We start from the raw sequence: 13211 nt of genomic DNA on the forward strand, positions 1-13211 counted from the left end.
AGGAGCTATTGGTTACTGATGAGTGAAAACAGGAGCTATTGGTTACTGATGATCAGAGTAGACAGGAGCTATTGGTTACTGATGATCAGAGTAGACAGGAGCTATTGGTTACTGATGAGTGAAAACAGGAGCTATTGGTTACTGATGATCAGAGTAGACAGGAGCTATTGGTTACTGATGAGTGAAAACAGGAGCTATTGGTTACTGATGATCAGAGTAGACAGGAGCTATTGGTTACTGATGATCAGAGTGAAACAGGAGCTATTGGTTACTGATGATCAGAGTAGACAGGAGCTATTGGTTACTGATGATCAGAGAAAACAGGAGCTATTGGTTACTGATGATCAGAGTAGACAGGAGCTATTGGTTACTGATGATCAGAGTGAAAACAGGAGCTATTGGTTACTGATGATCAGAGTAGACAGGAGCTATTGGTTACTGATGATCAGAGTAGACGGACAGAGTATTGGTTACTGATGTATAGAAGGTCATCCTGACACTCCTGGAGGAGATCATACATCTCTCTCATCCTCTCACCTTCAGCACCAGGAGGAAGAGCAGCAGTGCACTGAGCGCGCTCATAGCCTGACTCTGCTGGGCCAGCCCGTAGAAGTCGGTGAAGCGCTGGCGCTGCCGCAGGAAGGCGTCCCACTGGCGGTCAGCGTAGGCAGCGCGGGCCAGGTGCAGCGCGGCCACACACAGGGCCAGCGCCAGGCTGCAGACGCCCGCCAGGTTCCACATGCGCACCAGGTAGAGGCGGCCCTCCTTCAGGACGGACGCCCCCTCACGTACACAGAAGAACAGCACCAGAGCCAGCAGGACCACCTGAGAGGAGAGGAGAGAAGGAGTCAGAACGTGTTAATGCTCAAGGATGAATGGAGTCGATGCTGTTTCCATGACGATGACTGCTTAGTCACCCCACCAGTTGCAAACCCTGGCTGAGTTGTAAATGGTTGATGAGGGGGAGGGTGCCCTGTGACACGTTGGATGTGATGAGAGAGATGGCAAGTCCCAACCCTGCTGGGCATGGGGTTTATGATTGGTGTGAGGATTGGTGTGTGCCGGCCGCGGTGGGGGGGTTACCGTGAGCAGCAGAGGGAGGTCCAGGCCTTGGCTGAGGCGGTGCAGACGGCAAGTCTTCAGGTCCAAACTGGACTGAACATGCTCAGACACGGGGAACTCCAGCAGGAAGGTCAAGACAGCCAGCAGATTTGAGTTTGTGTTGTACAGAGAGAACTCCACAAATAAAGCCCTCGTCCTGCAGACAGACAGACAGGCAGGCAGACAGACAGACAGACAGACAGACAGACAGACAGACAGACAGACAGACAGACAGACAGACAGACAGACAGACAGACAGACAGACAGACAGACAGACAGACACAAACACACATTTAATGGCTTTAATTGGAATCATAAAGGAAAGACTGAAATATCTAAACACGTGGGCAAGAGGTAACAGCTGCCCAAGGATATACAAAACTCAAAACAAACAATACAAATACACAGGAAACTGTATTTCTATATTGTTCCTACTGACCGCCAGAGGCGGTGCTTACAGCACATGGATGTTATCACACGGTACGTGCAGGTCGAGACTTAATAACAACAAAGTCAAAACGTGACCTGGGTGACGTCACCCGGTGACCCTGTGACAGGGGTTAAAACACCGGTGGACCCAGGAAGTGACCTCTTTCACTTCTCGCATTTGCGTTTGCAGGTTTGGAGATTGTTTGTAGACTGAAGCGCCGAAGTCTCGTTACCTTTTGGTTGGGGCCGTGATTTCACCCCCCAAGAGACTGCGTTTTGGTCATCTGGATTATATTTATCTTCACTGTTTATTTCGCCATTGCGCCGCCTGTAAAGAGTGCTCTCGCTCGTTGGGGCTGGCTGCTGGCCCTCCGAAGTGGTGTGTCTCTCGCCGCGGGAGGCTGCCTTGGCGTTGAATTGGAGGTAAGGTTGTTTTCTTACCAGTTTGTTTTTAGCGGTGTTTCTCGCCCCTGTTAGATTTATTAGCGATATTTAGTGGCGCCCGGCGCCCCTTTTGTTGCCTTGTAGCTACCTTGTTTGTAGCCTTCCTGGTTGCCTGTGGGCTGCCGTTCTTATTAACTAAGTTTACCTTAGCTGTGCTACCGCTGACTATCGGCCCTCCGAAGTGGTGTGTCTCTCGCCACGGGAGGCTGCCTTGGCGTTGAATTGGAGGTAAGGTTGTTTTCTTACCAGTTTGTTTTTAGCTGTGTTTCTCGCCGCTGTTTGATTTATTAGCGATATTTAGTGGCGCCCGGCGCCCCTTTTGTTGCCTTGTAGCTACCTTGTTTGTAGCCTTCTTGGTTTGCCTGTGGGCTGCCCTTCTTATTAACTAAGTTAACTTAGCTGTGCTACCGCTGACTATCGGGGTGTGCTCGCCCAGCTGTGTTCTGCTGCCGTCTAGCTCTTTCATTACAGTGCATGAGATGCCCTGTATTGTTATTTTGTGTTTTGTTGTCGCCTAGCTCTTTCATGGCGGTGACTATTGATAACGTAGACTTTGTTATCATTATATTGATTCTGATTTGGTTGCTTGCAGGCTTAGTCTAGCCTAGCCTGTTGACCCTGGATATTTTTTTGTAAACTACTAATAACATTGTTGGGGTGCTCACGCCCCTGGGTGTTTTGTGGTCTTGGTTGTCTTTTTTAGTTAAGACAAGAAATACTGTTGGAGTGCTCTCGCCCCTGGGTGCCTTGGTTGTCTTTTTATATTAAGACTAAAAATACTGTTGGGGTGCTCTCGCCCCTGGGTGCCTTGTGGCTTTGGTTGTCTTTTTATATTAAGACAAGAAATACTGTGGTGGTGCTCTCGCCCCTGGGTGCCTTGTGGCTTTGGTTGTCTTTTTATATTAAGACAAGAAATACTGTTGGGGTGCTCTCGCCCCTGTCCTCTCTCGTCAGCTTGTCCTGTCCGGTGCCTTCGCCTGACTGGTTGACATGGAGTATCTTCACTGCTGCGTGAGCTGCCGGGTGAATCTCGAGATGGAAGACGGGCATCGCGAGTGCCCCTCCTGTCTGGGTCTCAGCCACTTACAGCAGGGCTTGACCGACCTGGCCTGCGCTGACTGCATGTGCCTCAGCATGGAGGCACGGACTGCCAGGTTTGCGCTGGTGGCTGCGCCACAGGAAGCTTCCCTGACCCCGGCGGGGCAGGGAGCCGTGTCTACTGCAGCGACAGTGCCAGCAGGCGCCATGGGGTGGCCTCACGCCCCGCCTTCAAGGCGCATGAGTCGCGCTCGGTCCCTTTGGCGGCGAAGGTCCGCAGAATGTCTGCTGACTTGGAGGAGATAAAGGCCCTGTTGGCTCGCCTTCCACCGCCGGCGGACGGTGGTACCCCTGCGGCTGACCAGCAGCCAGTGCGCACGCCACCGCCTCCCAATCTGTCACCGGCCGCCCGCAGCCTGGACGAGGTGTCCATCCTGGCTTCGGAGAGCCTGGACTATGATGGGTCTGGGGCCACTGACTCTGCCTCCCAGACTGGACAGAGCGCCTTCTTTAGAGGCTCCACGCAACCCTCCGCGTTGGCCGTGCCGCCCTCGGCCCCCTACATCCAAGAGCTTCAGAGATGCTGGACGGACCCCAGGCGTTTTTCGCACCTCCCAAGCGAGTGCAGGGTTCTGGCGGACATGCAGGATGCCCCTGCATATGGCCTCCAGCAGATGCCCAACATCGAGCCGTCTATGGTGGCATTGGTCCTGTCCCCCAACGAGGCTCTGCGCCCGGACGCTAGGTGCCCCCGCGCTCAGTGCCGCCAGGGGGCCCGCGCCGGCGCAGCAATTTCGGACGCCGCGATATCGGCCACGTACCCGCCAGGACTCAAGGCGGGCCGAGGACTGAAGGTGGGCCGGGGACTTTCGCCGGCCCCACACATCTCGGGCCCGCGGCACCGCTCCCTCCACCCAACCAGCCCCTCGTCGCACCTATGATGACCGACGGGGGCGATCTGGACGACGCTGACGTCGTCACGCCGGCAGCGGCCACTTTTCTAGCGAGCAGCTCCGACGCTGGAGAGAGCTGACCTCGGACCCCTGGGTGCTGTTGACCCTCGAAGAAGGTTACCGCATCCAGTTCGACCGCCGACCGCCGAGATCCCAAGGGGTCCGGACCACCACTATGGCCTGCCCAGAGGAGGCCATCGTCCTCCGGCAAGAGATCTACAGCCTCCTGGAGAAGGGTGCCATCTCTCCAGTCGAGCGTAGCAAACGGCTAGGTGGGTTTTACTCCGATTATTTCTTGTCCCGAAGAAAGACGGCGGTATACGCCCTATACGGGACCTGAGGGCTTTGAACTGCCATCTGAAGATCCTACGGTTTCACATGCTCAGGCGGCGGCATTGGCGCAGCTCCAGGCCCAGGGCTTGCGCATCCTGCCCTACCTGGACGACTGGCTGATATGCTCCCGGTCGGAGGCCCAGGCCCGCTCCGATGTCGCACATGTGCTCTCGCATGTTGCGGAGCTGGGGCTCAGGGTCAACCTGAAGAAGAGTTTGTTGGTTCCAAGCCAGGAGTCTGTTTCTCGATATCCAACTGGACTCAAGGTGGTTGAGGGCTACTGTCTCTCCGGCCAGGATCGCCGGCATCCACCGGCTGCTCGGTCGCTTCAGGCGTGGCAGGTCACTCTCCCTCAGGTCCTTCCAGCGCCTCCTCGGCATGCTGACCACTGCCTCTTCTCTGGTTCCGCTAGGGCTGCTGGAACTGCGCCCGCTCCAGAGGTGGCTGAACGACCTCCGCCTCCACCCTGCCTTGCACGGGCACAGGCTGGTCAAGGTCTCCTACACCTGCGACAAGCTCCTCCGTCCTTGGAGGCAGAGGGCTTACCTCCTGCAGGGTGTCCCCTGGCTGCCGTCCCTTCCCGGCGGGAGGTCGTCACCACGGATGCCTCCCTGGAAGGAGGGGGTGCGGTCTGGCAGTGCCGGATGGCCAGAGGCCGCTGGAATTCTCTGCAGCGGCGGCAGCACATCAATGTGTTGGAGCTGCAGGCTGTCTTTCTCGGCCTGCAACGCTTCCTCACGGGCCTGGCCGGCAGACACGTTTTGGTGAGGTCCGACAATTGTACTACATCAACCACCAGGGTGGCACCAAGTCCCTCCAGTGCTTGAGAGTGGCCCAGCGCCTGCTGCAGTGGGCCCATCATCGTCTCCTGAGCCTCCGGGCTGCGTATTTGCCAGGGGCTGCCAACAGTGCAGCGGATCTGCTGTCCCGGCGGGGCCCCGATCCCGGGGAGTGGCGGCTCAACCCAGCGGTGGTCCTCGCCATCTGGGACCGCTTTGGCAGGGCAGAGGTGGACCTCTTTGCTTGCCAGGAATCGACACACTGCCCCTTGTGGTTCAGTCTCCACGGCCCCAGTCCCCTGGGCCAGGACGCACTGACACATGCGTGGCCGCGGCAACGGCTTTATGCGTTTCCCCCGCTACCACTGTTTGTGCAGACTCTCCACAGAGTTATGGTGGACCGTCATTCGCTTCTGCTGGTGGCTCCTCGATGGCCGGGGAGAGTGTGGTTTCCTCAGCTGCTACAGCTTTTGTGAGGCCAGACCCCTTACTAGGGCTTTGCGAGCCGGCGGTGGTCAACACGATTGCCAGCTCGAGGGCGCCCTCCACCAATGCCCTCTACGCCAACCGGTGGAGGCTATTCTCCGATTGGTGCCTGGCGCTGGGCGCGGAGCCAACACGCTGCCCCCTACCTACCATTCTGCGGTTCCTCCAGTCACTGCTTGACAAGGGTCTGGCACCCTCCACCATCAAGGTGTACGCTGCTGCCATCTCCGCACATCATGCCAGGGTTGACGGACGTACTGTGGGATCCCTTCCTTTGGTGGCTCGCTTCCTCCGGGGCGCTCTCCGTCTGAGGCCCCCCCGGCGGGCCCGGGTGCCCACGTGGGATCTGCCTTTGGTGCTGCAGGCTCTCTGCGGTACGCCATTTGAGCAGCTGACAGCAGATGTTGCATAGCTCTCCATGAAGACGGCGTTCCTTCTGGCTATTACATCTGTCAAGCGCGTTGGGGAATTGCACGCGCTGTCGGTTAGTGGGGACTGCCTGCAGTGGCACCCCGGCGACAGTGGAGTCACTCTGTGGCCTAACCCCTTTTTCCTGCCGAAGACCCTCTCTTCCGGCTTTGTTAATCAGCCTCTCGGCCTGTCTGTGTTTGCAGCAGATCAGGGGGAGAGGTCGTCACCCAGGTCAAGTCACGTTTTGACTTTGTTGTTATTAAGTCTCGACCTGCACGTACCGTGTGATAACATCCATGTGCTGTAAGCACCGCCTCTGGCGGTCATCCGGAACTCATAGAACCGTGGTTATATACATAACCATCGTTTTATACCATAATGTTACACATTCCGTTGAAGTTGTGCCCAAATTGTTGACAGCACTGCACTGTGAAACAACTTCTTATAGACAGACAATTCCTTGCTTCTATGACATCTTTTGGAAAAAGTTTCATTATTTCCTTCATACCTCCCTCCCTTCACACAAACGAACAAACGAACACTCACAGTGGGTCCAGCCACTGATGTGTCTGGAGATGTTGAATGAGGGCTTTGGAAACATCCATGCTTGTGGTCACCTCCTGCACGAATCCACCACTGCCGTACACCCTCGCCTGCCCCCAGTGCCACGCCCTGCACAGAGGCACAAACAAACAAACAAACAAACACAGTCTGAGATCAAAAGCAGCAGGGATTGACTACAAAAGAAAAGTAGAAAACAGAGTCGACACCACCCCTGCATGACATCATCAGGAGAACGTGCCGTGTAATATCAATACTGTGCAAGTGAACATCAAAAGCATATGACATCAGGAGAACATTCCGTGTAATGTCAATACGGTGCAGGTGAACATCAAAAGCACGACAGAGAATGATGACATAGGACAAAACATAGCTGTGTTGAAGGAGGTATGACCAGAGTTCTGCCCCGTCTCTCAGCTTACCCGCCACTCTCAGCAGAGCTCAGGGTCCAGTTGGGCGAGAGTCTAGAGCCCAGGCCGGTCCAGCCGACCGCATGGTCCCTCACACCACACCCAAACCAAGAGGATCCTGGGAAAGAGCCTCCCGTTGGACAGGCTGATGGGAAGAGGAACACAGTGGTGTTGAGGAAAAGGGGCTCTAGTTTTTCTGCATCAATCTGACTCACTCTAAACTCTTTATGTCCTAGACAGGCCATTTTATACGAAGGTGGGTACACAATAAATTCTGTTCTTTGCCGTATCAGAACTGAGGATCTGACATTGACGTTGACATCCAGGCCTTCCGTCTCTTGGGCAACCTTTGGCTACAGCTTGCTTGTCTCCTCCTATTGTGCTTCTGCATAGCTGTCAGTCCCCCCATCTTTGAGTTCTCACTCCGTGGCTTCAGTGGTAGAGATGAGGCTAGACGGCTGAGAGGTCTAAGAGGTCTGCTTACAGATTCACACATTGTCAACCCCCCACACACACACACCCCAGACACTGTCCTACTTGGCTGCATTGTTCTTTCCTGTCAGAAAGGAGAGCACTGCTGCTTTCCCCCCTCCTCACCAGTCATTCAATTCCTTCTTCTCGACTCCCCCTCTCCCTTTCTCCTTTCCTCCCTCAATTCATCCTCCTCTCCCTCCACTCCTCTGCCTCTCATGTTCCTTTCTTTCTTCCTCAGCCTCCACTCCTTGTCCCTTCCCACCTCTCCTCTCCTCCCCTCCCGCCTCTCCTCTCCTCTCCTCTCCTCTCCTCTCCTCCCGCCTCCCCTCTCCTCCCCTCTCCTCTCCTCTCCTCCCCTCCCCTCCCCTCCCCTCCCCTCTCCTCTCCTCTCCTCTCCTCTCCTCTCCTCTCCTCCTCTCCCGCTCTTCTTTCCTCACCTGCTGGAGCTCGGAGCTGCCGGAGGCGGGGTGTTCCCAGGAGCACGCTGCCCGTGTCACGCATCAGGGCGGAGCCATCCAGGAGCTGTGGCAGCAAGGAGTTGGCGAGCCACGGCCACACGTCCTCACGGCTTCATGCAAGACAGGAGAGATGGCACGTCATTCACCTTAGAGTGGGCACACAACGCTTTGAAAGGGATGGGCACACAACACCGTCTCTCAACGACCCACTTGTAAACACTGGGACATCGTTGAGGGTGACAGCAGAAGCACAAAAGATTGATGGGCCCATCTGAAAGGCTACAGCATAGACACTGCCAGAGAGGGGATTAGGATCACTTACACAATACAGGACCAAATGCCAAGGGCGTACAGTACAGATGAAGAGAGAAGATATGGAGAGCAATCAGAGAAGTCAAGAAACAATTAATAATACAAGAAAAGATGTTCAAGACGTGAGGACGTGTTATCTCCATCTCACATGATACTCTGTGTGTCTTTGTGCATGATCTAGGATTTAATGCAGTCTTCCAGTAATACTACAATTACTATTGGATGCATTGATGCATTCCTGCTATGCACAAAGCCAAAATATTAATGGCTGTGAATAGCATTACTATTTATCGTATGTATATAATGAATATTATAAAACAATTGGGTTCTATCGCGTAATTTAGCTGTTTCTGATTGGACGAGAGACGTTCCATGCTATAGGTTATTCGTCAGCATACCAACAGTTACGGGACTTTTCACAGCTAATAATAAATCACTCCGCGATGAAACCGTTAATTCAAAGTTCTTAAAATTCCAAACCAAGACGTTGACAATGGAACTATTTTTTGTTGCGGAGAAACAATGGCGAAATAAACCATTTTTAATCAATAACTTCGTGTTGAAATGTTAATTTGTTGACTGTAGAATTGTTTTTTAAAAGCAATATAGCACGAGTGGGAGTGGGGTAGGTAAGGGATAATCCCACGGGTGTTGTTGCCTACGCCACTCCGCCTGCGGCCTCGGTGGCTACGGCCGAACACCACCCGTGGGATTATCCCTTACCAGTTACCTACCCCACTCCCACTCGTGCTATATTGCTTAAATATAATATAGAACTGGTAGCCTACACTGTGCACATTTCTGGAATATTTTGCCCATTTTGACGAAATCTTCCTTATAATGTGACTTTTCCCACTTTAATGAAAACTTGTTTCCTGTTTACTTGGGATTAGTTGGCAGAGACTCATGAAACTGTGATGTTCCATTAATGAGAATGTTACGGTCATTTCATATCTGATAATCTTTGTGATACCACACAGATTTGTATCTACTGTATGTGGTATATCACTAATGAATATCAAGTTGCCTGCAAACACAGGGAAGAGAGAGAGAAAAAGAACTGAAACGCTCCTCCATTCCTCTAGGGAGTCGACGCTTTAATGGGGTATTTAGACTGAACTTTCACAGGATTAGACATTTCTAACGAATGCAGTGTCATGATACACTCTTCAACAGGATTTACAGTTGCATTAGCTTTTTTCCCAGAACACCCCTACTATGAAGAGAAGACAGTTAAGAGGTTAGGGTTGAGGTGAGAGACCGGACAAAGGACCAGGAGAGATACATCTGAGAGAGAAAGACCAGAAGAGATACATCTGAGAGAGAAAGACCAGAAGAGATACATCTGAGAGAGAAAGACAATGCACATCTGCTCAGTCAGCTATTTTATTGAGCACAAGTGTATTAATGGGTGTGCTCATGATTAAATGCCTTTCATGACAATGAACCTGTATCATTCAGTGGCGTTCAGCTACCTGTTGATGTTGTTGAAGTCTGATGAGAGCAGGGTTAGGGTTAGGGTTAGGGTGAGGGTTAAACCTGTATCATTCAGTGGCGTTCAGCTACCTGTTGATGTTGTTGAAGTTTGATGAGTGCAGACGCTGCTGGAGTTGGCTGCGCAGCTGCAGACGCTGAGTGTCTGTGGAGGAGTCTGCGTAGTTGAGCAGCAGAACCACCAGCAGGAACAGCATGTACACCACAAACCCCTAAGGCGCCAACACCAACACACACACACACACACACACACACACACACACACACACACACACACACACACACACACACACACACTCACACACACACACACACACACACAAACACACACACACTCACACACACACACACACACACACAAACAGCCCAGAGTTAGAGACCACACAACACTCACTACCCAACAACACCTCACCCACTGGGAAGGTTTGCCTTAGCCTGTCGAGAAGCTAGGTTTGTGGCATGGCAGATATTATGTGTATCGTTTAGGACTAGGGAAAATCTATCATTTCTTAATTTTCACAGGAGAAACATCTGCTATCAAAGCTTATTATGTCATTTTAGAAGTCTTTTGTGAGTTTATATAAAGAGACAATAAACTACAGCTTATTAAATAAAAAAAACCTTTGAATACAAAATTAGTATGCGGACTGTATATGTATGTGCTGTGTGTGTATGGGGTTACTCTGTGTTAATATTCTGCTCATGAATTTCTCACACTGTGAATATGTGGCGGAAAATGTAACAAAATGTGAATCCCGCTCTCGGTTTAATACCTGTGGATGAAAACGAGTGAGCGTATGCATATTTTATCTACATGCATGCAATTATGTGGGCGGGGGGGGGGGGGGGGGGGGGGGGGGGGCTATATCTCTGTATTTCCATATGTGTGTGTGTTTCACAGTATGTGTGTGTGTGTGTGTGTTTCCCCCGTGTGAGTGTGTTCTCACCTTAAGCATTCTGTGCAGCAGGTGGACCTTGCGGGCCTCATCACGCGCCTGTGAGAGAGCGAAGCCCTGTGGCGGCCGGACCCTCTGGATCCTCTGGGTCACTCGCTCCACCCGTGGCCACTCCACCAGCACGTCCTGCTCCTCCGCACGCACACGCTGCACCACCAGGCCGAAGTACAGCCCCTCACACAGCACCTACACACACACACACACACACACACACACACACACACACACACACACACACACACACACACACACACACACACACACACACACACACACACACACACACACACACACACACACACACACACACACACACACACACACAATGCTTATCACTTTTGATTGTGTCCTCAGGGACAATGGCTGCATAATGAGATATTTTAATTAAGAAAGTGCTTTAGGGACTATGGGTGCATACATTTGAATTGCAGGATTGTAAACCCATAAGAGCTGCTGCATATCCATTCAGAGAACAGTAAATGTTCTGCATAATATATGTGTGCTCTTAGAAAGCTTTCTGGTCTTTGTACTAGTATACTGTTTGAGCTTTTACATGTCTGCATAAGTGTGCTAAACTGGATATGACAATTCACGGTAAAATTTCAGTGAGTAATTCCTGGGGGAATGGGGCACACACACACACACAAAAGTTGTTGTCTGGCCCCATCACCCTCTCTTTCTCTACGCAGTTCTCGTACTGCTTTTGCTAGGACTAGACAGCTAACTAACACCTTTCTTTGCAGAATAAAGATGATGAATGTCAAGTAGGGTGACCAGATTTGAGCATGCTATTCACTACCCCGCCCCCGCAACGAAGTTTGCCTATGCTAGCCATGCCATAGTGTGTGTAAGAGACTGTTTATGCTTATGCATATGCTTTTGTGTGAATGTCTGTGTGTGTGTGTTTTGTGTGTCTGTGTGTGTGTGTTTTGTGTGTGTGTGTGTGTGTGTGTGTGTGTGCGCGTGCGTTTGATAGATAGATATATAGATAGATAGATAGATTAATATTATTAATCCCGTGGGGAAATTCTGGACGTTTGGCGTGTGTGTGTGTGTGTGTGTGTATGTGTGTGCACGCCTGTGTGCGTGCGTGCGCGCGTGTTTTTGTGTGTGTGTGTGCGTGTGTGTTCGTGTGTGTTTGTGTGCGTGTGTGTGTTTGTGTGTGTGTGTGCGTGCATGTGTGTGCGTTCGTGCATGCATGGTGTGTTTACCTTGAGAGGCTCCAGCACGCAGAAGGAGGACAGAAAGCTGGCCATGCAGGACAGGAGCCACATGAGGGCCACCTGCTCACTCATGTAGTGGCCCAGCCACATGGACAGACTGCTGGAGAGAGCCAGACCCAGCCAGCTCCCCCACAGCGCAGCCTGGCCCACCCAGGGAGGGAAGCGCCGAGGCCTGCACACATCCGTCACCACTGAGGAGAGAGAGAGAGGAAGAAGGAGAGGTTAACATGAGAGTATATGGTCGTATGTGTAAATGTGTATGTGTGTGTTCCTGTGTGTGTGTGTGTGTGTGTGTGTGTGTGTGTGTGTGTGTGTGTGTGTGTGTGTGTGTGTGTGTGTGTGTGTGTGTGTGTGTGTGTGTGTGTGTGTGTGTGTGTGTGTGTGTGCGCGTGTCCTGTATCATATCAATGCATCTATAGGAAGGACAAAGGACATTTTCCTGATGGTGGGTATTTATGTCAGTTCGCCCGCACGTGCGTGTGTGTGTGTGTGCGTGCGTGTGTGCGTGTGTGCCTTCTTGACCTGTGTGGTTGGTGAAGGCAGTTTTGGGCGGGTCTCTCCTGACTGCTCCTGGAGGCTGTGGCTCGTTGAGTTTCTGCAGCAGGATCACCTCTGTCTTATCTCCAAAGATACTGGAGCTGTCACAACAAACACAGATGATCCATTATGTCCCTCTGGCCTCGTCCCACTCTGGAGAGGACAGCAGCCCCTTGCCTGAGGAGGACTGAGCCTCTCCCTTCATGGTTCTTTTGTCCACTAGAGTAGTTAAGTACGTACGTCTGGGACAAACTCTAAACATTCATAGATTTTAGAAACTTTCATCAGATGAAGGGTGAGGAGACAGGACAGAGGGGTTTGAGTGAACTTCACAGAGGTGAGAGGAGAGAGAGGGAGCAGAGGAGAGACAAAAGAGGAGAGAGGAGAGACAGAAGAGAAGAGGAGAGAGGAGAGATAGAAGAGAAGAGGAGAGACAGAAGAAAGGAGAGGAGAGACAGAAGAGAAGAGGAGAGAGACAGAAGAGGAGAGAAGGAGAAGAGAGGAGACACAGAAGAGGAGAGAGGAGAGGAGAGAAGAGAGGAAAGAGGAGAGAGGGTGAGCAGAGGAGAGACAAAATAGGAGAGAGGAGGGAGAGAAGAGAGGAGAGAGGAGAGAGGGGGAGCAGAGGAGAGACAAAAGAGAGGAGAGAGGAGAGACAGAAGAGAGGAGAGAAGAAGGAGAAGAGAGGAGAGAGGAGAGGAGAGACAGAAGAGAGGAGAGACAGAAGAGAGGAGAGAGGAGGAGAGACAGAAGAGGAGAGAGGAGAGAGCAGAGAGGAGACAGAAGAGGAGAGAGGAGGAGAGACAGAAGAG

General features: G+C 52.1%; 1 protein-coding gene across 1 annotated transcript in view; it reads right to left on the reverse strand.

Annotated features, from left to right (window-relative positions):
- pkd1a (polycystic kidney disease 1a) overlaps positions 1-13211 on the reverse strand; it is a gene marked incomplete at its 5' end in the record, with an annotated part of 77806 nt that overhangs the window by 5639 nt on the left and 58956 nt on the right. Inside the window, 9 exons of the mRNA XM_080844363.1 lie at positions 538-825; positions 1084-1258; positions 6521-6646; positions 6958-7090; positions 7857-7987; positions 9756-9895; positions 10631-10825; positions 11851-12053; positions 12385-12500. Coding sequence (XP_080700489.1) covers positions 538-825; positions 1084-1258; positions 6521-6646; positions 6958-7090; positions 7857-7987; positions 9756-9895; positions 10631-10825; positions 11851-12053; positions 12385-12500 — 1507 coding nt within the window. The remainder of the gene's footprint in view (positions 1-537; positions 826-1083; positions 1259-6520; positions 6647-6957; positions 7091-7856; positions 7988-9755; positions 9896-10630; positions 10826-11850; positions 12054-12384; positions 12501-13211) is intronic.

The sequence above is a fragment of the Sprattus sprattus genome, assembly GCF_963457725.1.
Source record: "Sprattus sprattus genome assembly, chromosome: 1".
NCBI classification, from domain to species: domain Eukaryota; kingdom Metazoa; phylum Chordata; class Actinopteri; order Clupeiformes; family Clupeidae; genus Sprattus; species Sprattus sprattus.